Below are 26,782 nucleotides of genomic sequence, written 5' to 3'. Positions count from 1 at the left end.
GCACAATTTTTGGTATTCCCGTAGTGTGTGTACCAGGTTAAGGATAGGCCATAAATTTATTCTGATTTTCCTTAATTTAGTTCTATTGATTGTTTGCGAAATGTCTCTTTAGCCAAGAAAATATAGCCTACGCCCTGCACATAGGTTTCAGTTTACACAACTTGATGTAAAGTCGGCGAACAAAATTATTGGTACACACACTTCTGTAGCACCTAATTCTGAACTCTATAAATTTACTTATTTGGTTTGATTCCTGTGTTATAAAGCGTTACCACATTGTTATTAGACGAGTTTTTTTTAGAACGAAACAGGACTGTATCTGCCTAAGAAAGTTAAGTGATAGCAATGATAATAAAAAACAAAATCTTACTTCTTCATTTTCATTTAGAAAATCTTGAAGCATTTTGCAACATTCCATCAGATACATTTTTTTCTACAAATTTTTACTAATGCTAAAGAGGGTAATAGTATGTTCTTTTTCTCAGTTGCTGGGTGCACAGAACTTAGTTTTGATGGACGACCAGGTCTTATGCAGTGTACTGGGAATAAATATCAGAATGAATGCGAGTAAGTTGGTTTTCCCACAAAACTATATTTCAATTCAATTTAACCAGCTGATTTACATAATTTTTAACAATAATATTTCTTCAGCTTCGTCTGTGATTCTCACAAACAACTCAAAGGACCAAGAAAAATAATCTGCAATGGAGACGGGACTTGGTCAGGAATACAACCAACCTGTGAAGGTGAGAATGTAAAGTGTTGATTGTAAGATTTGAAACATTTTTATTATTTTCTTTTGTACCAATGAACAATTAAAATCCATCACTTAGTTAGTTATTGAGTAAAATTAAGAGACTCTCAAATTGATTAAACGTGAACGTATTTTATTGAAATCGTTTGGCAAATATTTCTTGTTTTTAAAATTATGAACCACTAAACATTTCTACGGTGTTAAATGCATGTTATAATAATGTGTAAAGTTGTAGCACTTGCTGGATCTTTTATTACGTTCACACCATATTAAGTTTGATAATTCATTTGTATTTCAGACGTTATTTGCAAACCAATATATTTTCCGACGGAACAAGGAACATATGATTGCACGGATGGATACAATTATTATTCAAGTTACTGCAGGTGTGTTGATTAAATATTTTATCCGGATGATGTTACTAAGTTGTCTTATACCAAGGTTTCATTGATGATTTGAAAATCCGTATTAGTTGTAAATGGTTGTCGAACAAACTTTATCGCATGTTATAATTCATTTCATCCTGGAATGTGACCACATACAAACAATGAAAGCCGTTATTGATTTACAATGGAAAAGATAATCGCGCTTACGGTCTATGTCAGGGATGGCGAACCTATTTCAATGAATGGGTCAAAAATTATATTTTTATCGCGAAACAGAAGAGAGTGGGTCACAGATATTTGATCAATGTTTGTATTGATAATAAACTTCTGAAAGAAATCTTATAACCTCATGTTGATGTTGGCGTAGTTTTGGGCTTCACTTATGCAGCACTTCTACCAGGGACTTTTTATTGCACTCGATTTTATGAAATTAGAGTTCGAAAACACGCATATGAATTACCAAAAACGTTTAGAATGATGCGGCAAATTATTTTACGGTTCCCAAGAGTCTGGAGGGAATTCCACTATGATAGCGTTCTATTTTTTCGGTCAGCTTTTAACCACATTAAGGCACTTTTACACCCATTGTTATTTTAGATTTCTGAGCTTTTATTTCAAGTCTCATCTAGTTCGCGCGTAACCCCTAAAACAGTCTTTAGATGAACTTCCGGAAGAGATCAGACGTAGCGACAATCGGTTATATTGTTATGTCATATACGATGTCAGAGCCAACAGCTGATTAACTTTTTACAGCGGTGCAGACATGCGTCCAAAATTAGGGGTTTTGAAAATCTTCATACCGGCCCGAAAAATTACCAATTTGAATAAGAGCGATGGCGGCCCTGACTGCCAAACTGACGGTAGATTATAATAGGTATTGTTAAATTAATTTAAAGCCGGTTTTATCAATTTTTATCACTGTTATGTTAGCATTTTATTTTTATTTTATTCGTGCCTTGGCGGGTCACGGATAAAACGTGGTGGGTTGCTTTGTGACCCGCGGGTCCGTGGTTTGGCATCCCTGGTCTATGTTACAAGTTCATATCTTTGCCTGTGGCCAATCAGATCAAACGCGTAACCCAGCGCCATTTTGCAAATGATAAATAAATTTATTCAGCAATGTGAATTAGCAGTAATTTAGACTGAATTTTATTACCTTGAAAAAATCGTTGTTAGTTAATAGAAAATATTCAATTTTTAATCACTGTATCACTAGTATGTACCACGTGACTACGTAGAAGCTGACGACTTCAGAGTGTACTATGACGTCATATTTTTCGCAGTGTGATCTAGAACGTTTGCACAAAGACGTGATGTTAGTGCTCATCTCCTATCTTGCGAATACACTACTGCTTTCGCAAATTGTTCAATAAAACGAATATTTTTCTATGAAATGAACTCCCATATAACATTAGCAAAAATACAACATTCACTTTTTTAATAGTTACTACTGCAAATCTGGATTGCAGAGATGGGGAGCAAAGAAAGTAGTTTGTCTTTGGACAGGAGAATTGTCGGAAGAACCACCTACTTGCAAAAGTAAATTTATTCAATCATTGATATTTAAATTCTCAAACACTTGTAAGCCAGTTCAATTTGAATTAATTCTTGGTTCAAACTGAACTAGGCTAGGGTTACCATATTTGAAAAAGCAAAATTCCGGACAGTGCATGACTATGTCGCACAACCTTAGTCCTAACCGGTACACAAAAACTATGTTCAGGTTGTGCGCCATCTTGGTGCGCATACTTCTTTCTGGAGGTCCCTATTTTCATGAGACCATATATATGCGCTACCGAAATGCTAAGCCTGCAAACGCTATACGATACTCATTCTAGAGCGCCAGCTACCGAAATGAAAAGTAATGTCTTCAGTCACAAGCAGAATCTCACACCAGGCAGGTAAGCACACTCTAAATATAGCTACGGGCCGTCGACTGGAAAAATCTCAACTTCAGAGTGAAAAATAAGAATGAGAATTAGATTGTGCCGAAACGGAAAAACAGCAATTACATGCTTAAAACAAATTAAAGACAATCACTACAAATTTACTCTTCTGACCATGCATATTTTTCTGAAGATCTAATTCTCTTCTTGTCTGATTTCAAAAATGAAAACAATTCACTACAGTGCATATCTTTGAAATTATATTGGAGAGTCAACATGCCTTTTATAGTCGCAACTTGTTTCTCTCTTTAGTCCACTGACTTTGCATCAGTGAAAAGACTCTCTCTACATTGGCATTGCGGGATGTAACAGCAAAGAAAAACAGTTCAATCCTCAAAATTTTGGAGTGGCATGTACTGTTCGTAGACATATTTGCACTATTTCTTATGCGTTGGCAGTTTAATAAATTCTTCGTCTTGTAGGTAACTTTCCACAAACTGCTTCCTTCAAGTTACAGAATCGGTCAAAGCATTTATCATCGTCCACATCAACCCGTTTACTAATCAGATGTTCCAGGCAAGGCTTTACATCAGGGGTCGGCAACTTTTTGTCGCTCGCGGGCCAAAACCAAAGGTTGCAAGTCATTAGCGGGCCTCATATTTTTAGAATGTTGAAAACCGATCGGATAGCCGATGAATCACACTTTTTCACACAGATCAGAAGTTAAATTTAGAGCAGCGCACGAAGACTGACCATTTGAATATTTTCTGCACCATTAAACCATTTGCGCTAAGCATCAACTTTTCTGCGTTTTGTTGCCGCTTGTGTAATTATAATTTAATTATAGGGTCATTAAACGCGCAATTGTGAGTTATAACATAATTTAGCCTACGCGTGTCGCAAAATTAATTCTGTTACGTAAAGAATATAATCTTTAAAACAGCTGTTTTGTTACTATAATCCAGTGAAGCGTCGCGGGCCGGATTATATTGCTCCGCGGACCGGATCTGGCCCGCGGGCCGTAGGATGCCAACCCCTGCTTTACATCCTTCCAACTTGGTATCTCGTTCAAGGTTATCCATTTGAAACAAGTAAACTCTTCCATTGGTTTCATCCATTTGCACAGGTATTCCAAGCATCTCTCATTGACGTTTGCAACTCTAACACCATTGATAAGGAAAACGCTCTGTTATATTAAAATTCCATACAACCTCGTAGTAAAAATATGCGCACGGTACGAAATAACAATGTTCTGTATTAGCAGTGTGCACATTACAATTGCAGATGCAGTAAAATTCCGGACATTTGCGCATTTTTCAAAATTCCTCCCGGACGCAAAATTTAACCCTAAATTCCGGACATGTCCGGAATTTTCCGGACGGTATGGCAACCCTAAACTAGGCCCAATGAAAAATCTTATTTGGAATTAATAGTATTCTAAACAAGTAGGTAATGAGTCACTCACGGATGTTACGATGCCTGTCCGAAGCAGGCAACAGACCTGTGAGCGACCGGAACTGTGAATCGAAAACTCTTGATGGATGAAGTGGATTTTTTTGAAGAGATATAATCCGAGTCATATGACAGTTGTGTCGAGAAATTGTTTTAAACACAAATTTCAAATAATAAATAAACGAAAATATCGGTTAGAAACCGAAGACTTATCGATCGAAGGTTAGGGGATCCCCCAAAATGGTGGTCTTACTCCATAGTGACACCGTGTGTCCCATCACTAATTAATTAATAACTTGCTAATTATAAGACATCCATCCAAAATTAATAGGCTTCTGATCCGAGCTATGATGAATGCACATGCAAAATTTGGAGCAGATTCAACCTCGCTTTGGTGAGATATCGCGTGCATCTAACACACAGACAGACAAATACCTATCAACATACTTACCAATCTATAAGTAATAATGTTGTATCACTATAGCATAGCACCGTAATCTAATTCTAACATACATTATAAATATTTAATGTTAAAAAAAATTCTTCAGAATATGATCCTAAATGTCCTGCTGCTCACAAACAGACTTCATGTCCTGACACAAACTGTGCAGTTAATGCTGATTGCAATGACGACAAGAAGCTGTGTTGTCCTACAAAATGTGGAACGTCTGTTTGTTGAGATTTACCGAAACGAACAATCTCCAGAGGTTGGATTATTTTCCAATGCATTCTCTTGAAAGTTTCAATTTGTGATAAAACCATTTCAAAAGAAATTGCCATTTATGTTTTAAGGTTTATTCTAACCTAATTAAAAATAAATTTCATAAAGGCTTACAGGCCCTGTATCTCATTGAACAACCTACAACAAATAAACTGGGGCGAACAGCCTGAAACTCACCAAATCAGACCAAAACATCCCAAGCCGCATCGCTGCGAACCGCGGCTTAAGCTAGCTAAACTGCAAAAGACCGAGTGGCTGTGCTCTGGCGCCATCTGTGTTCCAAATTGTAAAATACAATTTCCAACAACAAGACAAAATATTGATGTTTCATTCAAGTTATTATGAAATTTATGAGTTTTATTTGACACCCCGTTCAAAATTTTAGAATATTTCTTTACTGATAATGCCTCATTTCAAATGACTTTATTAATATATTTCCGTAATATAGCGTCATGTTAGTCAGAAGCACGACAGTGGTAACTGCGTCGACCCGAGCTTGACATTGACAATTTAACATTTTTTCCCAACTAACTCAAAAATTTTGTAAGTCTTATTTATAGTGCTTCAAAAGTCTGACAGAAATGGTATGTTGAAAAGAAATCCCTATATTCACATAGTTTCTTAACGGCTTTTGTTCTCAAATTATTTTGGCATACTTTTGCAGTACATCATATTCAAATGCTTGTTGTCAGATCATAATGTTCACGGAATGTCGGTGTCACTAATCCAGTAGCAGACCACGCTTGATGTCCTCTCATCAGAATGAGAATTCTAAGAAAAATAAGATACTAAAAGAAATAAAATAAAATCGAACATTTCAAGTCAGTAATCATAGAAACATGTATTGCTTACTCGCAGCTGAAGCACGCATTGTGGGGGTTTTATGATGGCAATACTTAGTATGTTACTAACCATCTATTAACAAGACCAATAACTGCACTCTTGCATTTTGATGGCTGGTACTATAGCAACTAACCCCCAAATGTACCCCATTTCATGTTGAAAATATGAAAACAAAGTTAATTTTTCCAAACAAATTCGAACAAAGACTTTCGTAGGAATCAAATTACACCAGTTTTAAGAACATAACAGGTTCCACACAGTCATTATCAAATTAAAATCTATATTCTCAAGACCTTTGGCACTGATTGAAATAATTATATCTAAGTTCCCATCCGTACGATGTACATAATTACCTTTATTGAGATAATAGGAGTTTCTGTTTATAACGTGAATCACGAGCTCACGTTTACAGTATTTAATAAGATTTATGATGGACGTATAAATACGACTCCGATATCTTTCGAGAGAGAAGACGATGAATACCATTCAAAGCTAGTAGGGATAAATGTTATAAGATTTATATTCTGTGTATCGTGGAAATCTGAGAATAAGATCAAACAGAGTTTTCTCAACATATATGCTATAAATGGTGACAAAACCGACTTGAATTAACCTTCTGAAACGAAGCAGATCAACGGGGTTCAACCACAAGTACGGACAACAACCAGGACAGGCAACAATTTGACGGAATCAACCAAAACGCTGACCAAGCGGAAGCTCTAAACAATTGCCGAGAAACCGTCTCTACAAAACGTGCGAACTTACGAACGTCGGGGAGATTCAAATTGCCTGGAACAACGATTGAAGTAGCAAATTGCTGACAAGCCGAAATAATCAAAAACATTATGAAAAGACAATAATCTCAATTGAAAACAGTTGAACTATGGTAACGGACTCTGGAAACGTTAAAATCATGAATATGGACTGTATTGAACATCGATCGAAATGAACTCTTTTAGAACATGATAGAGGTTCGAGGTGAAAAACCTAATCAAAAAACGAACTGTTGAAAACAATGAACTATATGGACTGTTTTACGGTAAATTACGCGCTCTATTGCAAACAATAGAGATATTTTCGCGCATACCTAATGGATATACATATCAGGAGCATGTTAAATCTACAATTTGTTTCATGATTTGCAGGTTTTTCTCCTCATTGAGACAGACATTTTTCATTCTTCCACTATTACTAAGGTAAAGTACTTCTTTTTCTTTTTATATATATACATGGCGTTTCATTCGGCTTTCAATTTTTATAAATTAATTAATGGTAACAACTTTGAATAATCTAATTTCAAATACCTTTTAAGAGATTTATATTATTGAATATTTGTGGTTAGAATTTCTTTTCGATTAAATAGATTTCGTTGGAATTAAAATGCTCTCTAAAAGTAGATTCGAGCGAGCCATACTTTTAATTATTTACAAAGCCGTCATACAGAACGGTGAAATAATAAGCTCGTTAAACAAAAATTGTATCCAAAAGCGTTATTTTTTCAAAAAAGCCCTGAGATGGCATAAACTTAAAAATGCGTTTTTTTCCCGACATGGGACAAGCATATATTGACCAACTAGGTCTACAAAATCGTAACAATGCGATAATGCGAGCATTAAGTATTTTAGCGTAGCGAAATACATTAAATTGAAAATATGTTTTAACCGTCCAAACCAAAATTTTTCAAATAAAAATACGCCATCCTTCTGTAATTCTACTTTACAATCTTTACTCTTTCTATAAACTCTTCTTTATTTCAATGTCGTGTCTCAGTGTAGATCATATACATGTAAATATTTTTTTTGACCTACATCATTAATTTTAGCATTGTGTATTGTATTTTTCTATATATTTTCAATTTATTAGAGTTGCCAAATCTTTAAACTTCCAGTTAGTAAGATGGGGAGATAATATAGCAACTAACCCCCAAATGTACCCCATTTCATGTTGAAAATATGAAAACAAAGTTAATTTTTCCAAACAAATTCGAACAAAGACTTTCGTAGGAATCAAATTACACCAGTTTTAAGAACATAACAGGTTCCACACAGTCATTATCAAATTAAAATCTATATTCTCAAGACCTTTGGCACTGATTGAAATAATTATATCTAAGTTCCCATCCGTACGATGTACATAATTACCTTTATTGAGATAATAGGAGTTTCTGTTTATAACGTGAATCACGAGCTCACGTTTACAGTATTTAATAAGATTTATGATGGACGTATAAATACGACTCCGATATCTTTCGAGAGAGAAGACGATGAATACCATTCAAAGCTAGTAGGGATAAATGTTATAAGATTAGTATTCTGTGTGTTGTGGAAATTTACGAATAAAAACACATAGAGATTTTTAACGCATCTTCATTCACGTGGGCGTTGAAGCTGAAGGGTGAACGGGTGACTTGCAAGTCAGAGCCAATCTACGAAATAGCAATATACGGTAACATCCCATTCACCAAGTCCATGCTTCCGAAAACAAACAATACAGTAAAAACTAATCCCATACCCGACTTGGAATGGTAACCGGACGAGAGGCCGTGGTTCGCCATATGGATAAGCCGTCTTATCGGCTTTCCTCTCCCCCGGGATAAATATGTAAATCCTATCCTATCCTATCCCATCTAACAATCATTTATGCTATAGTACAACCATCTATTAACAAGACAAATAACTGCACTCTTGCATTTTGATGGCTGGTACAATAACAATAGGTTCATCAAAGGATAATATCATCATCAAACTAGCTACATTTTCGAATTTTTTGGGCAATCTATTGTTCTCTATTTCAATATACTTTTATACCTTCGAATTGTGTGGCTGAAATGCGATTATGATAGTTTTATGGAAATGCAACCTGAATATCTCATTTTTGAATCCTGATCTTTTTTAGCGGTAAACAGAACTATAAAATACAAAGTACCTTGAAAAAGCGTATAACTTGACAGAACTTATTACATTGCATTTCCCCAAGCCTGGAAGGAAGGCATTTTTCCTAGATTAGCCATATATTACTTAAGACTGCTTTTACTATGTAGGCTGTTTTCTCGGTACTCGTAGTATGTGTACCAGGTTAGATTACGATTCTCCTTATTTTTGTTCTATTAAAAGTTCGGGAATTGTCTGTGTTACACAAGTGAATATCCCCCTACCGATAGAATTTGGCCATTTACACAACTTGACATAAAGTAGGCGAACAAAATTAGTTACCTTCATATTGGTACACATATTTCTGGAGCACCATTTTTTTGTAATGTAAAATATTTAATATGTGAACTAATTTTTCTGTAATGCAAAATATTTTCTACAGCTTCTGTATTTTTTATATGTCACTTTCCATTTCATCGATAATACACATTGTTCATTCTTTGTGGAGTTTTCGGTAACTTTACAGATGGAATGAGACCGACATTCAGCTTTTTCTGTTTCACAACTGTAATACAAAAAGGTACTCTTGAAGTATGTAAACCCAGTTGGTAGACACCGGAACCATGTGTACCAGGTTAGGGTCTACTACATACAAACATTCCCAAACTTTTCAAGCCGCACCCCCTTTTTAGAATTTGTGAAGTCTTGCGCCCCACCTCAAAAATAATTAGCTAACAATAATAAGCTACAAATAACAGTAGTAAGGCGTAAGTATGTTTTATTGGAAAAACATGTGGAAAATACATGGATGGAACAAAATAAGTGACAAGTTTTGATATGCAAATATTAACAAGTTTTGATTACATAAAATTAGCCAAGTCCAGAAGTCAGTATTTTAAACTAATAGAGAGAGAGTTTATTTCGTTCGTCAAACCATGAACATATATAAATTATAATAAAAAAAAAAACAGATGCTCAGGTGTTTGACTGGGAGACAACGTTACAACATTTCGGGTCATTTAACAGGTTCGGTGTTAAATTCTTCAATACCTCTCATATACCTTATTCACTATATACATTATTCACAAGAATTTTTGATTTGGAAAGTACTAAATAATCATGTCTTGTCCTAAGATCATCATTTATTCAGCTGATAAGTAGACATGTATTGCATATAAACTGCATAAAAATGGGTTAGCGAGGATTGGAAAATTTGTCTACTAAAAATGAATGTAATAGGACATGGATTTTTTTATAAGCAAAGATGGGGAAAATTCTATTATTATAGCACTTTAATTATAAACATTTGATAATAGTAATGAAATCATGAGTAGATTTCTTTATACACTATAATTTGAACACATCAAATTATAATACTTGATTATGACTGGCAAGTGATTTGGAGGATAGTAACACACAATAATACATGATCAGGATTTGACCCTTCTCCAGCAGATATATATATGAAAAGTGCTCATGTACATATCTATATTCGGCTACAGAGCACGTAACATAGAATGAATTTTAAGGCGAAATATTGATAATATACTGAAATAGCAATGATACCCAATAGGTTATTTTTAAATAAGTATTACCGGTACTAAAAAATAAATAAAGTGCTCATATACATATAGATATTTGGATACAGAGCAAGTATCATAGAATTAAATTTAAGGCAAAAAACTGATAAAATACTAGAATACCAATTATAATAAACATTATGATACTTTTAAATAAAGTATTACTAAAAAATAAATAATGTGGTCATGTACATAGATATTTGGATACGGAGAAAGTGTCATAGAATGGAATTTAGGGCGAAATATGGGTGCAAGTATGATAAACAATTTGATATTTTTATAAAAAGTGTTACTAAAAAATAGAATAATAGATTATGGAGTTCCAGCAAGTGTGCTCATAACAAATTAAAAGATAGCAATTCATTTACCACAGTGAATTAAATTCATTACACATTACTACTTGCTATAACACAGCAGGCACATGATACTCATCGTGTTTTGAACTTTTTTAAAGGTTTTGCTTGCTCTCCAGAACTCTCCATTTTTTATTTATTTGTATTGTCAGATTGTGGACTTTTCAAAATAAACTATCTCTATCTATATCAATGAATACAATATCCCAGGTCCCCACTTGGCTGGTTCATATTCTGTTCTGTAGATAAGTTTTCTGTCTAATAGATGGTATGTATTCCCAATAAGCATTACAGTATGCTCATTCGTTCACTCAATGTGTGATTTTAATTACGGTAAATATAAAATAATATATATAATATAAATAAGTTCATATTCCATTTTGCATCCATGATCCAGTATTTATTTTGTTCAATTCCAGTAGTAATCCATACCATAATTAGGTTATTTTAATAAATGCATTGATATAAAACAATAAAAATAAAATTAGTAAATATAAAATACATATCATAAACGGTTCCATTACATTTGAACCCACGTACATTTGAACCCATGACAATTGCACCTGTATGCTATTGCACCTATGGAATTTTTTTGTTTCATGGATAGTTAAACCCATACTAACCCTAACCCATGGGTTTTAGCACCCGCATATAGATTGAACCCGTGGATATACGCATGGGTTCAAATGTACATGGGTTCAAATGTACGGTCACCATCATAAACATATAATTTTCTTTTTAAAATAATGCTTTACATAAATTTTTCAATTTCCTCTCAAATGGGTTGTTTATTCTATAATTCTCTATATTTTTCTACATATTATGGCCATTTTTATCTGCTTTTTGAGAAAGGCAAAATGTGGTGTTTTATAATTTCTCATGGTCAAAATTGTATATCTCACTATTGATTACAAAAGTATAATTGCATCCAAATCAACAGTATACATATGACTATATAAAGGATCGTTAAAACTAAATAATATGCAAGAATCATATTGATAACAAAATGTATTCTAATCAATTTTAATATATCTAAAACAAAATCTTCATAAATATTTTTTGTAAATTTACAATACATGAAAATATGTGAAACAAACTCAGGTTCTCCATTACATAATACACACATTTCATTCCCTGTTATTCTTCCAATTTCTGGCTTTTGTTTTCAATGGCAAGATATCCCAGAGTAATTTATAGTTACAAACAGTATTTTTAATAAGTAAACGAATAGCTCGCAGAGCCATGTGATTCATATGGAGCACAGAGCTGTGATTGAGAGAGGCCGTGGTTCGCCATATATTTAGGCCTTCTTTTCGGCTTTCTTCTCCCCTTGGATAAATATGTAAATCCCATGTTATCAATTAATAAATACATAAATAACCGCATTCCTCTCGGCGACTGGTTCATATTCTGTTCTGTAGATACGTTTTCTGTCTAATAGATATGCATTCCCAATAAGCATATACTCATAGTTGTATGCTTTCAGCGTACCATACTTCGAAACCCAAAACCAAGTATGTATTGAAGAATTAATGACCTCAATACGGCTAATTTCGCACCCGACTCGGCTGAAGCAAGGGATTTTGGCAGCGAGCAATGCGTTTTCTTAATATGCAACGAACCATTTAGCTGGACGACGTAAAAAATGCAGGGAACAATGCCACAATGAGCAAATCTTTGCAAGTTTCCACTCATTGTATATATGCTCATTGGAAGGACCATATTATACTTATTCGATTTATTGCATTATATGCTTATCATAAGAGGTGTATGCCACACGTTCATGTGTTTTAGGCCAGTATGGTCTTGTGTATACATCCCGTCTTCAATGTTGATTTTTACTAACTCCTGTGTTTTTGCTTTTACGAGACGAATAAACATACATACATACATAACTGGGTAACCAATCCCATATCCAACATACCGTAAGCCTTCTTATCGATTTTTCTCGCCCCCCGGAATAAATATGTACATGTAAATATTTTTTTTCAGATGGTTCCTTCACAAAAGTCCTATTTTTCAGCCGGTTCTGTTACAAAGAGAACATTGACAGTAACCAGTAATGCAAACCGGTTCGCTAATCTCATAAAATTCCGTGAGATGGTTCTATAGAACTGGCTGAATCCCACCACTGTGTACGTCATATCCAAACCGTAATCAGTAATTTATTTTTCCACCAATGTTAAAAATACGTAAGGTATATATACGGAATAGAATAAAAGAGGGAAACGCTGAAAATCCTGTACCGGTACTGGTTATCGAGCAGCGACACCCTAGATGTCACCCTAGATGCCGATACCGTAAATAATCAATAAACCGGCACTGCTCAACCAATTAAAAGAAAGCGCAATCTCAAATCGTCACTTTTGGATTTTTCGAAAAAAATAATCCGACTTATCGAAAAAAAAAACTCATCGTAGCGTTTGAGAGTTTATAAATAAAATTATATTTTGGTCATGTGCCCACCGATGCATGTTGCGGCCAAAGTCACTTATAGTCACTATGGTTGCGGCGAATGATTAGAAAAGCATGGTGAGATCTGCCGTTACCGGTACCGGTACATCCGTACATGTCGGACGCCCTTCGTTTCAAATTGAGTTTCTGTCTTGTTTAACCGGATGTTAGTACCGGTACCGGTATATCTTGTACGGTAATCGAAGAACTGTGTTACTGAGTTTATCTTGCATATCTATTTACAGATTTTTTCTGAGCTATTTCTGCTGGTAATGCAGTAATGACAAATGGATGCTGGCATTGAAGCCTATTTAAATGACGTTGCCAAAGATTTGTCAACATTTGAATCAGCAATTGGATGGAAATCACAGACGGATGAACAAACATCTACGGTTGTATGCCCTTGTGATGAAAGTCATCAAATGCCTGCAAAATGGTGAGAAATTTTCTGATTTATCCGTGGCGGCGGTGTGGCTCAACGGGCTAAGAGTTAGGAATACGCTCGCCACTGCACCTCTAATTACTCTGCGTGGGTTCGCAGGTTCGAATCCCATGCAGGGATGGTTATGTGCGAAAGGATTGCTGGACTCCTCGCCGTCGTTGGGTGGTTCACGTAACCGCTGGTCGGTTACGGCTTTCTCCACCACCAAGTCCATGCTTCCGAAAAACAAACAAATAACTAATCCCATACCCGACTTGGAATGGTAACCGAACGAGAGGCCGTGGTTCGCCATATGGATAAGCCGTCTTATCGACTTTCCTCTCCTCGGGGATAAATATGTAAATCCTATCCTATCCTTGGTATAGCTGTATGGGGAAACACAGCCTCTCGCCCGTTTAACTGTGTCAGTTATGAGAATAGTTACCGGTAATCAGTTTTTTGTTTTATATTCATGGACTTGATGGTGGTGGAAGCTGTAACTGACAAGCGGTTACAGGAACCATTCTACAACCAACAACCGCAAGAAGTCCAGTAATCCTCATGCACATAATAATTCCCTATCAGACCAAAACATGCACACTTGCTGATTCGGCATATGCACCTAATGAATCATAGAGACTGGGCCTATAACAGGATTTGAATTATAGTCTATTCAATATTTTACCATTCTGATTTATAGAATATTATTAATTCGGTTCATGTGACCAAAGTTGCGATTTTTGCTAAAAACTATCGAATGCTACAGTCAAATTTGAATCCAATGGCGACATTTTTGAATAGCGCTTAATTTTAGATTATTGCACAGTGCCGGATTGCCAATATGGAGGCCCAGACTGACAGGTAAAGGAGGGGTTTACACTCATTGATGGCTTTCAATGTGAGGGCTATTCTTGAGGGCTGCATTGTACTGATCTCCATAGCTGAGGCCTCAGTTTGAATTCGCTGTAGCGCCAGAGTTGAAAGCACTGATTTCGAACCAGCTGCCCAGCCCGGCTTGTGGCTTAGTCAAATTGTACTGCGGCGGTGTGGCTCATCGTGCTAAGCGTTAGGAATATGCTTGCCACCATGTCTCTGATTACCCTGCGTGGGTTCGCAGGTTTGAATCCCATGCGGGGTAGTTATGTGCGAGAGGATTGCTGGACTCCTTGCCGTTGTAAGGTGGTTCACGTAACCGCTGGTCGGTTATGGCTTCCTCCAACATCAAGTCCATGCTTCCGAAAAACAAATAACTAAAACTAATCCCATACTCGACATGGACTGGTAACCGGACGAGAGGTCGTGGTTCGCCATATGGTTAATCCGTCTCATCGACCTTCCTCTCCCCCGGTGTAAATATGTGAATCCTATCCTAATAAATTTACCAGACCGCCAAGACTGGTTCCTAACTTTGAAATTGACATGCGACACAACTTGAGACAGAATATAAGTGAAAAAACACAATTACCGTACACTTTAAATTATGTATAGTTTATATAAAATAGTGTGTAATATCATGCAGATCTTTTGGAAATGATTGAAAAGAAATATTTGGTGTATCAAATCCAAATCTAATATTAGAATCGATTTGAAACTAACATAAATCTATCAGATTCGATAACTTATTTCATCTTTTATATTCACAGCTTAGACCGTCATTTGAAATCTTGCAAATGGAGAAATTTGGGATACACTAAAGAGGAGATTGTGGAGATACATGAACAAGAAGAAAGAACAAAAATCGAGATCAACCGTGCACTGATCAACTCTGGTATTGAATATTTTTTTAGGTTCTTAGGCCTGGTTTACACTACCCCGAGGGCCAATCACAGCCTGTTTAACGATTTAATATGGCCCATCAAACTTAAGAGAAATAGTGTAACTCTTTTTGTTTTTACTAATGGAAGAGTCTCATTGTTCAGGTTGATAGGACTAGTCTTCTACCATTTGAGTTTTGAATCATTTGGCGATATAAGCTTAATGGCTTTAAACGAATATGAATCTGAATAAAAACAGCTAAATATTTTTCTTCTTGAAAATTGACCATTTTAATTATCTATTGAAGTCTAATTTTACAGAATTCTGGAATGTCATGTTATCATAATATTTATATCCATTAAAAGGTTCATAGCCTATTGCAGCGGTTACCAAAAGGTGCTGTTACAAAAAAAAAGAAATATGCACTACTTGCTGCAAATTCACGAGCTGCGGTTAATTTATCTGCTGAACCGAGATCAGCAAACATGAGTTATTTTTTTAGCATTTTGAAAGAAAATCAGGCAGAGATGAGGAAGAATAATTGATCTTTTCCCTTTATTCTCAAGGCCTACATGTTTACAAACCTAAAAAATGCGGGAAGTACACATTATTAACAATCACAAAATTGAGTTTTATTAAAATGCAGGATTTTTTTCGTGTAGTTGCGCTGTTCCTGTAACTTTTTTCTTAATAATTGGGCGCCAGACAGACAAAAAATTTGGGAACCTCTGGCCTTTTGCACTCCAGGGATGTCCAAAACGGAATAACGATTTTTTCCAAGTGTTGAATAAAATATAGAGCTTTAAATTTTGTTTTAGACGTACCTGGTGTTATATTGTTTAAAAATCAGTGGCCTTTCCATATTACAACAAAGACCTATAAAATGTTAAATTATTCTTTTGTTGCAGATGATATAATATCCCGTGTAGTACCAGGCATTGGTCCGATACGAACTGACGAACGCTACAAATCATTGCTCAATTCTGATCAACGACGAGCTGTCTATGATGCTGCAGTAGCACAATGCTATTCCGGTGAAAAACCAATGCCAGATAAAGCACTCTATGCAGATCTTGAAGCCAAAGCAGCAGAAAAGTTATACCAGAAAGGTAGGCCTAGATATTTTCTATACAGCACTCATGCCTTTTGTTTTGGATAAGGCCTTATACAAGCATACACTGATATGTAACAGCATGTGAAGAGATATTATTTTTGCAAAGACCGTCATGGCACTCTATTCATTACATCCTGGGAGATGTTAAATCCGAAGCAGCAAAAAAGTTATACCAGAAAGATTTATATCAGCGGTTTCCAAACTATGGGTCGCGACCCACTGGTGGGTCGCAAAAAAGAATCTTAGTGAGTCGTGAAAAGATGTAGAAAGTTTTGATTAATTATACTGATTATTAGGATCGGTGGCAACTCGAATACATAAATCTTCAAAAAAACAAAAGGAATTAAATTGAATTTAAATTCTAATCTGTGAAAGTTTCCTTCTTACGATCTTCTCAAAGGAACAAAAATCTATTAGAGGTCTTTTGTGTTCATTTATCAAAAATAAAATTACATTGTAGATAACCACGAGATTTTTTAATAAACATTATATAAAAACCGACATCCATTTTTATTTGTATGTCCTATATAAAAATCAAGTGACAAATATCATACTTGTAATATCACACAATCTTGAATAGTGGTGTGATCTTCACCTTACCTCAGGTCATTGAACCTTTCCTCTCCCACACATTTTGAATTTATTTCAAGGGTAGGGTTTTATTAAAATCATTTTAGATATCAAATTTGGTCTTATTTTCAGGCCAGGTTCTATTTTCAAGGAAACACGGTAGTTTTACGATGATTAGCCATTGCTGTGTTCTGTGTTATGTCATAAAAAGTTAAATGGGTCGCCATAAGCTGTGGTAATAAATAGTGGGTCCCAACTCTGAAAATTTTATATATTTATGTAGCGCTATTTAACACCTTTCACTTCGAACAAGGCCCTATACAAGCATCCACAAATATTTAGCAATATGTAAGGAGCTACAGTATTTGGAAAGCCTGGATGGACATGGGACTGGGCTCTGAGATGTGCAAACTGTGTTCAGGGGACGAAATCCAGGATTTTTCAGGGGGAAAGGCGTTCTGAAATTTTCAATTGCCAAGTGGGTTAGGTCAGAAAACGTGGGTTTCAAGAGGGGTTCAAGGTCTAAAAAAACATTGAGGGTCCATGTATGATACCGAGAAACGTTTTTTTTCACACATTTCAAAAGGGGGTTCAGACCGTTGATCTAGTATCGACTTTTTCTATAATAATTTTCCACAAATTTTTTCCACAGAGAATCCTGATAACCTTAGTGAGACAGAATTGCTACAGAAAATGAGAGACATGAAGAAGAGAAGGCAATCGTATCGGGCTAAGAATGTTCACATCACGAAACGATCACAAACTGAGGTAAAACCAGTGGTTCTCAAACTTTCATGATTTGTGCCCCCCTTCTAAAGAGTCTAAGTAGACGATTCTTTATCGGGGGCCCGTGGCTTCTCAAGGGGCCACATAGCAGTTGGAGAGGGGGCACAGGGCTGATTTTCCTTTCACCTAACAAGAAACTTTCCAAGTTTCACTGCTTGATAAGGTTATTATACAGGGTGTGTCCACTTTGTTGTACATGAATTATTTGAACATAATGGGATTTGGAATTAATCATTAAAATAACACTGGAATGATAAATAGGGGGCCCATAAGTTTTAAAAGCCTATGGAAAGGGGCCAGGAGCCATAAAAGGTTAGGAACCACTGGTCTAAACACTTGTGCTCTTCTAAGACAAATATCTAGTTTTGCCTTTTGAATTACCATCGGGTATATTATGCATCACGTTTAATAATAAAAAGTCAACAACAACTGTAAAACAAGAAATGAAATTTAGTCATAGGATTAGACAATTAACAATCCATGTAATTTAAATCAATATTGTCATCCCGCATAATACCCAGACCCCAGTAGAGGCTGTTGCTTGTGGCCCACAGAGAACCGATCTTTGGTCACCCAGGGGGCCTTGGATAAGGCTAAGGCTGTTGAGTTGATTTCTTCAGGTAATTTTTAGGATTCGAAAACTTAAGATAAACAGTAATTGTTAATAATAGTAGAATATTCGATTTTGGCCATACCTGCCCCCTATATCCCAGAAAAAAGTTTGGTGTGGTCGAAATTAAGTCTGAACATGACTTGTAAAATAGTGTGACTCATGATATTTCTTTGTATGAGCCATGGCATGACGATGACTTATTTTCAACAGATAATTCGAGGGGTCCTAGCTGTTCATATGGAAGAATTGACAAAGCTTTGGAATCCAAAGAAATCTTCAGAGTCGACTTCTGGGACGCCTATGTGAGTATTGATCAGTGAGACATTTATTGTGGTTGGCCTCGCAGATTAAGCATTAGGTTTAACTGTGTTGGCAAATTTTCATCTCGGCTTCAAATTGTTAACTTCTTAACATATAGGGTGTCCATAAAGTTTTTTTTCAAATTGCAAAGGTAATTTATCGATACCATATATTGTTTTAGCTCTGACAAAAATACTTAAATTACTGATTAAAAAACAACAAACCTGGTTAAGATATATTGAGAACTGACTTCATAACAAAATTGAAATTGTAAAGGGATTTTATGGACACCCTGTGTAATTAGTGGATGCCATGACCAAAATCACTCAACAACAGAACTGTGCACTCAACTCATGAGAGCATTGTCAATTCACAGCTGGTCTGGTTTGGTCACCATCAGCCATACTCAGTCATTTATAAATACTAGGTAAATATAAATGCCCGAAATACAGTGAAGATACAGTATACCTCCTCCAGGGTGTGATAATATGGGTAGGAAATGTGAAAACATGTAACATGTAGGCAATGCTGGTCTTGAAAAATTCTGGTCTTTCCGAGAAAGTAGTTACCTATATATGTCCTGTCTGGACTGAGGCATAAAATCACATCAAAAGTCGTCCAAATATCAAATTCAAGATTTTCAAAAACTGACTGTTGTCAATTCTATGACATGTGATTCTCCAATCGTTTAAAAAATAAAATTTTTCAGAAACGAATCTCATATCTCATCGCAGCAAGTCCAAAAAAATGAGCAAACACACGCTCATGCCACCATGAATTATAATGGCCAACAGTCCCAAGGTGGTGCTAGAGAGCAAATGCGCAAATCATATGAACCTAAACAATCCAGATCCAGAGACTTCAACAGAAAAGACTATGAAGAAGACAAACATCACAGAAAGAGAAGGAAGCGGGATAAATCTAAAGATCTTACATATAAACGACAGCGAAGATAAATGTTTGAGCTTGAGTTATGACCCTCGCTTAGCAGCCCTTGGCTATTCTCTATCAGCTGTGGTTTCAGTCTCTGTTCGGAGAAAATTCTACGCATTATCCAAACATGGGACATCTAGAGATTGTGCATTTGCATTAAATGAAAAAAAAAACATTATCGAGTTCGGGTAGAATTTTCACCTCACTCAATTTCCAATGAATGTTTGGCGCTGTGTGTTCCAATATGGAGGTAACTAATTTTGTTCGCCTACTTTACATTGAGTTGTGTAAAGGGACTGAAACCTATGGGCAGGGGGATATTCACTTGACTAACACAGACAGTCCCCGAACTCATAATAGAACTAAATTAAGGAAAATCGGAATAAAATTGTGCCAATAAAACATGGTACACACACTACAGGTGTATCCAGTAATAGTAATGATACTCAAGTAATATCAATATTAACTTCAAGTACCAGTCCTTTATGAAGCTCATTTAATTGCTTATGGTTAAGCTCTCAATGTCACCTTCCAAGCATATATGGAACACACAAAGGCATGCGACCAATGACAACATGAATGAAGGAATGAAGTTATCTGCGATTTTAGAGGTACGCCACTCGCTCAGCTCACCATGTGAATTATATCCGATCGATTATAAAAAAATGGGATATACAAAGCCATGTGACTGAAATTTGACAAAAGCTACTCTAATAATGCCTGAGAAATAATGTAACAGTGTATAGCAGACCAACTATACTCCAATTGGATATATTTTTGGATATACCGCATCAATACCTTGAACATAGACATTTATGGGAATTGAAGATTTGATTGACAGCGTATCAGCATGCATGAATTGTGAGTTATTTTTATTTTTTTTAAGCGGGTAGGGGATTAAAGATTTGTTTTAGAGTTACTTTTTCTTCCCAATTGAGACCCCTGGCAAACCTACTGCAGGAAATTTTTTTGTGTTAATTTAGGGATTGTTGTCCACTTCCATAAGGCTTAGTAGGCAACTATTCCTAATTCTTTTACATAGTCATGTAACAGTTTTAAGCTAAATTGGTGAGCTGGGGGTCAAGGCTGACAAGTGTGCTATGCTGTGACCTGTCCTATGATCTAGAACTGCTTTTAGTTGCCAGATTTACTAGAACAAAGTATATAGCTTAGTCAAAGTTATTACAGAATATTACAGCTAATATTTCACAGAAACTACCTTCCTATTCCTTTTTAAAAATAAACCATGATTTATTCAACTAAGTAACAGAATTGCTAAGTAACTACCACTTGCTGAGGTAGTTGATTCACGAACCAGCAGCGCAAGTTTTTCGTTTTAGAAATTTGTAGTGAAATCCAAGTTAGAGATTAAGATAAAAGAAAAAGATTTTAGAAAAATCGAGAGAGATGCAATATTTCGGTAAGCTATAGCAGTATTGAGCAAATTAGATAAGATAGGCTAGATGCTATAGGTTATCGTAATGGTATTATTTTGAGTCAGAATTGACAAGATAAGTGTATTGATAGTGATAACACTATGTATAGGCATGCATGTATCTTTGCAACTTGTTCCTTGAAGTTTAGGGCATATTTACTATTTGGGAATAAATATCAAACTATGAATTATTAATGATATATGGACGATTTATTAGAAAAAAAAAATTTCGGGCAAAATGAGATTAGATGTTCCTCCCAATGCCGATTGCCATCATGTTAGAAAGCGTTTGGATTGTTCGAATAATTTTCGTATTATGCAAAGCCTGGTTACAAAATGTGAATAGGGTTCTATTGAAGCAGAGATGGCATGGGTGTTGACAAGTGCTTGTAAATGAAGGTATATTATATGTCCATTAAGATAAGCAATGCGAATTGTGTACACTAAGCTGAGGTGGCAACATCTATGATTCACAGTAGGCTATAATGAGAGATAATCAGCAAAAGAGTATTTATACACAACAATGAAGAACAGTCCTTGACAGAAAAGCCAGCACCAGTGACATCTATATTACTACAGTCATAGCCTCAGGTGATAAACATCAGGCTCATAAATAAATTATAAGGAGCAAGCGAGTGAAAGCAAGAAAAATGTCAGAAGGTAGGTACGGTAATAAGGAAAATGATAAGTTACGGTACAAAAATATATTGAGATTAATGGAGAGTTATGTTATGACTGTCCAAAGACTCGTTGCACGCTTACGATAACTGCTGATTACTCTATGCATGGGAGGATTATATGCAAAAAATGTAGTCAGATAGATTGTCAGTTACTGCTTTCTCCATTGTACATATCTAAAATATATAGCCTAACAAAAACGTTTTCCTATTACTGGGGTGTAAATACAAAAATTCCTATTATACTTGTATGAATTTCAAAATATTTGATGCAATTCTGAAATTAAGTATCAAATATTGTTTTCAGATGGACACTGCACTTGCGAAGAAGATGATCAGATAATTCTTGTTCACTTTGTTCACTGATTCAAACCCAGCTTTCGCATGTTAAATAAAAATTCACAACTTTCTATAAAGAAAATGTATTAAAACAAACAGTTTTTGACATGTCATAAAAAACAGTGGCAAGTGTGAGGTATCCAAACAAACCAAATAAAAGCATGTGTGTACATTTGATGCACTGAGTAACCTACTGTAAATGGCACATGTGAAAGTTTCGGCTCCCGTAGTAAGTGAACCTAGATGGCGGACACCGAAACAGAGTACGTGTAGGGTTAGGCCATAATTTTATTCCAATTTTCCTAATGAGTTTGGGACTGTCGTAGTATTTGTACCTGACCCTAAGTAACCTGGTACACATACTACGGGGGAGTATCAAAGTTTTGAACCCAACTCAACCCTTTGTTCTTTAAACAAAATACTCTCTGAATGAATAGCTGTTCATTGACACATTCAACGTGACTGCACTCTATTTTTGTAACCTAGTTTGCCTCTAGTTTGAAGTATATTGGGCAACATTAGGCAGTCACCTGAAATTATGGCCTAACCCGGTGCACACCAAAGTTTCAGACCCAACTCAAAAATTTTTGCACCCTTGTTTTTTAAATAAAACAATTTCAACAAAATTATTTTTGATCAAGTGTTCATTGACATCCAACGTGACTGCACTTTATTTTTGATGAGAGCAGAGAGAGCATTTCTTTGTATGTGTGATATAAACTGAAAGCCTATTTTGTAATCATTGTGTAATTTGATCGGAACTGGGTTCAATTTATTGTCAGATATTTAGCTCATACTTTCAATCTATCGAATAGTCTTTTCCCATACATAAAGGTTTTTTTTTCTATTGAGGCACTCTCAATTGGGGGTAAGGTTATCAACTGGCCGGTTACGGCTTCCTTTACCTTCAAGTCCGGGCATCTCAAACCAAATAGTGAGGGCGCCATATGATTGAGCCATCTCATCATTTCCCCTCCTAACAAAATAAATATGGATATAATTGGATATAAAAATGCCAATCAACTTTTTCAAAATGTTATATAGTTCTGAATATCTTTGAATAATCGAATTTCTGGATGGGCTTTTAAACCCTCCTAAATAGAATAGAATATGAAGAACAAATATGGTTCAATTTCTTCATCCTTACTTGGGGGGTATAGATAGCCGTGGCGACGAATGAATGGGTCAAATATTATATTATTATTATTAGTGTTATATTTTTCGATGAGCTTTCAACCACATTAAGGTACCTTTACACTGCCCCATTCCCATTATTATTTCAGATTTCTAGGTTTTTGTTTTCTCAACTGCACCATAGGCGAGAAACTAATAAAATGCGGAGTAGCATCTAGTTCTCATATAACCCCTAAATCAGTCTGCAGATGCACTTCCGACGATGTCAGAGCCAACAGCTGAATAACGTTACACGACATGCATCCAAAACTAGGGGTTTTAAAAATTACCATACCGGCCTGGAAATTAACAATTTGAATATGAGCGATCGCATCCCTGACTGGCGGTACATTATAATAGTTTAGTTATTGTTGTTAGATTAATAGAAGGCCGGTTTTATAAATTTTTTATCACTGATATGTCAGCTTTTTTATTTTATTCATGCTTTGGTGGGTGTTTGCGGGTCAGTGGTTCGCCATTCCTGGTATATTTGTTTATTTCGGCTAATTGAGGAATCTCTGGGCAAAATTATTTCAATTAATGTGAAAATTATAAGAGAATTTTAACTTACGTCTCAGACTTCTGTAGTGTTATTTGCACATGCACAAAACCGCACTCTGAATCACAAATCCACATAACGGACGCATTCCGTTTCTGACTGGTGTACAGAAGCGACAACAGCACATGTGCATGCAGGGCATAAATATCATGTCCGCTGATTCTTTGGTACATATTTTACACATCCTTTTTCTTGTAGCCTGTTCAATTCCATCTTAAAATGACAAATAAAGTAATTGTTATGAAACTGTTTTGCCATTTCGACTTGAACCCCTAACATCTTCCATCGATCAGTATTTATTTACTAGAATTCAAGGCACTGCCATAATGCCAAAAGACGACTGAAAACTGCTCATAAATAGAATGAAAATGGATGTACCTAACGGCTTTTGCAGTCATATTTAACAACATATAAGAACTTACTGCAACACTTTCATCCATAGTCTTTTTCTCGGGTTTCTCTTTTTGCTTATCCAGTGGCCCTGGACCACCTGTCGTCTGAGCACTTTCTACTTTAAACTCATTGACAAATTTTTGTCCTTTGCTTGTATGAGAAATTCACAGTTCGGAAACCATTTTGCATGCTCACACCATGGTATATCACCAACTTCCCAGTTTTGGAATACTCCGTTACAGTAGAAACATTTTACCCGATCATCACAACCAAGAAAAAGGGGGAGTTTGCAGAAACACATCTTCATTAAGGTAATATTCAATAAAATTAGAGACAACTTACCAAGAAAATAACATCCAGGGGAGGTCGCTACGCTACCCGCGAGGGGAAATGTATAGAAGTATTTTTAGTAAATTAAGAAGCAGATGTTTGTTTGAAGTTTGTTGAAGGACCCGGGTCGTTGCGCCGGACGAATGACGGAAATTCGTCCGGCGCTCTGCCCCCGACACCTCTAGTCCATTAAGAAGTTCAAATACCACGTAATAAACTGATCACCCCTAACCGGAGTCGAATTTTTCCAATTTTAAGGTCCGTGATCACTCAACCGTGACGAAATTTTTTTGACACATATTAGACCTCAACTACCTTGTAAGACCCAAATATGGCACCTCTACCTTTTACCATTCTCGAGATATAACGTAAAATCACTGGAGCGTGACTGAGGTACTGGAGAAAAAAAATTTCTTCTAAAATGGCTTCAAATAATTTTTCTAAATATGCCCATGCCTTTACTTTCTTAATAAGTCCCTTCAGAAGCCTGCAATAAGCCAAAATCACTAAAGCGTGACTGGGGAGTAGGAGAAAAAAAATTTCTTCAAAAAAATGTTAAACCAAATATTCCAACCATGCCCATCTATTTTATTTCTCGATAGCTTCAATTTTAGGTACGCAACCTTCTTACGCCACTGGAGGGCGATTGGGAGGGGGAAGCACCGATTATTGGGTGAAGAAAATTACAATTAGTTATATTCTTCGAGAATTAGGCAATACTTTGCCCAAAATCCCATTCACATGCCTCAGAATTGCCTAAAAACAATAGAACCTAAGTGGGCGTGGCTTTGCACGAGTTTTCTCACCACAGAGGCGTGGGGGCACAGCCCCCACCGCCAAAAATACTTGGAAAAATTCCCAATACTCGGGCAAACACGTTCTGGCCCCGGAAACAGAGGCAAACGGCCTCTAAACCCCAAACTCACTCTTGCGTGACTTGACTGACAGCTGATTGACCAATAAGCAGCTCCGGGCCACTAAAATCCTGTTTTGGCCCACTTCCTTTGGCCCGATCGCTCTCAAAAATTTTCTGTGTTCGTTTGGTAACTAACTCCCGCTTCATGCCAAATTTCGTCCCGATTGGTTCGCCAGTTTTCTGGGAAATGGTAATTCTAACGCCATCTCTTAACAGACTTCGTCACATTATTTTTGCTCTACGAGCAAAGGCTTTCGACCACTACTGTGCTTTCGCACTAAAGTGCTACAAGTTTGCCTTACCATCCAGAAGAGGTCGCTGCGCTACCCGCGAGGGAAAAGGGGATGTCTGTTTGAAATTGTTGTTAACGAAGTAGTGCTGGCGAGGTGGTTATTTCGAGTGGCACGTCGTCACGCCGGACGAATGGCGGAGATTCGTCCGGCGTAGGGCCCCCCGTCCGTGTGAGCCAACTCACATAATATGGAGGTACCCACTTCCGAGTTGCTCAATAGCAACATTGTTTCTTTTGGTTTATATACTAGCGATTTATTCTAACCTAACGTTTGTGGTGTGTGAATCGATTGACGGCTTGATTACCTTGCAACTTCTCTCCGTCCCACAAAACCCCCGTTTTAATCCCCTTCCTGCGTTCCGATCGATCTGAAAAATTTTCTCGGTCGTTTTGGTAAAGGTCCCTTGGAGGGACCTTGAAGATCTGGAGTTTCGGCCCGATCGGCCCGGCAGTTGTCTGGGAAATTCTCGTTCTACGCCCGACTCACAGTATACCTCAGAATTGTACCACTAACGCTCGACGCGCAAAATTTCACGAAATAGAAAACCTTATGCACGAAGTACTTGCTGTTGCCTGACAACCTGCCTCCGTCATCTCGGTTGACGCTCTTCAGAGGTACCCACCTCCGACCTCTTCACTATGAGTATATTTCTTTTTCGTTTATATAATAGCAATATACTTTTATCCCACCGTTTGTGGTGTGTGACTTGATTGACGGCCTGATTAACTTGCAACCTCTCTCCGTCCCACAAAACCCCCGTTTTGACCCTCTTCCTACGATGCGATCAATTTGAAAAATTTTCGGGGTCGTTTTGGTAAAGGTCCCCGCAACCGTGCAAAGTTTCAGCCCGATCGGCCCGGCAGTTGTCTGGGAAAT

At 36.4% G+C, this 26,782-nt stretch overlaps 2 protein-coding genes across 2 annotated transcripts in view; one reads left to right on the top strand and one right to left on the bottom strand.

Moving 5' to 3' along the window:
• Positions 1–635: 635 nt before the first annotated feature.
• Positions 636–23,242, top strand: LOC120336853 (U11/U12 small nuclear ribonucleoprotein 48 kDa protein-like). Its single transcript, XM_078109946.1, has 9 exons — positions 636–746; positions 1,053–1,140; positions 13,545–13,735; positions 15,364–15,488; positions 16,384–16,584; positions 17,812–17,927; positions 18,769–18,860; positions 19,568–20,652; positions 22,211–23,242. The coding sequence occupies exons 3-8, from the start codon at positions 13,587–13,589 to the stop codon at positions 19,812–19,814; spliced, it is 930 nt and encodes a 309-aa protein (XP_077966072.1). The 5' UTR covers positions 636–746; positions 1,053–1,140; positions 13,545–13,586; the 3' UTR covers positions 19,815–20,652; positions 22,211–23,242.
• A 434-nt stretch (positions 23,243–23,676) lies between these two features.
• LOC120335684 (inhibitor of apoptosis protein-like) overlaps positions 23,677–26,782 on the bottom strand; it is a 67,356-nt gene continuing 64,250 nt past the window's right edge. Inside the window, exons 9-11 of the mRNA XM_078118974.1 lie at positions 24,718–24,727; positions 24,397–24,645; positions 23,677–24,187 (exon numbers count right to left, since the gene is read on the bottom strand). Coding sequence (XP_077975100.1) covers positions 24,483–24,645; positions 24,718–24,727 — 173 coding nt within the window. The 3' untranslated portion in view covers positions 23,677–24,187; positions 24,397–24,482. The remainder of the gene's footprint in view (positions 24,188–24,396; positions 24,646–24,717; positions 24,728–26,782) is intronic.

This window comes from Styela clava, chromosome 2, assembly GCF_964204865.1.
Source record: "Styela clava chromosome 2, kaStyClav1.hap1.2, whole genome shotgun sequence".
NCBI classification, from domain to species: domain Eukaryota; kingdom Metazoa; phylum Chordata; class Ascidiacea; order Stolidobranchia; family Styelidae; genus Styela; species Styela clava.
The sequence above is the reverse complement of the archived record's forward strand: the minus strand, read 5'-3'. Positions and strand labels throughout refer to the sequence as shown.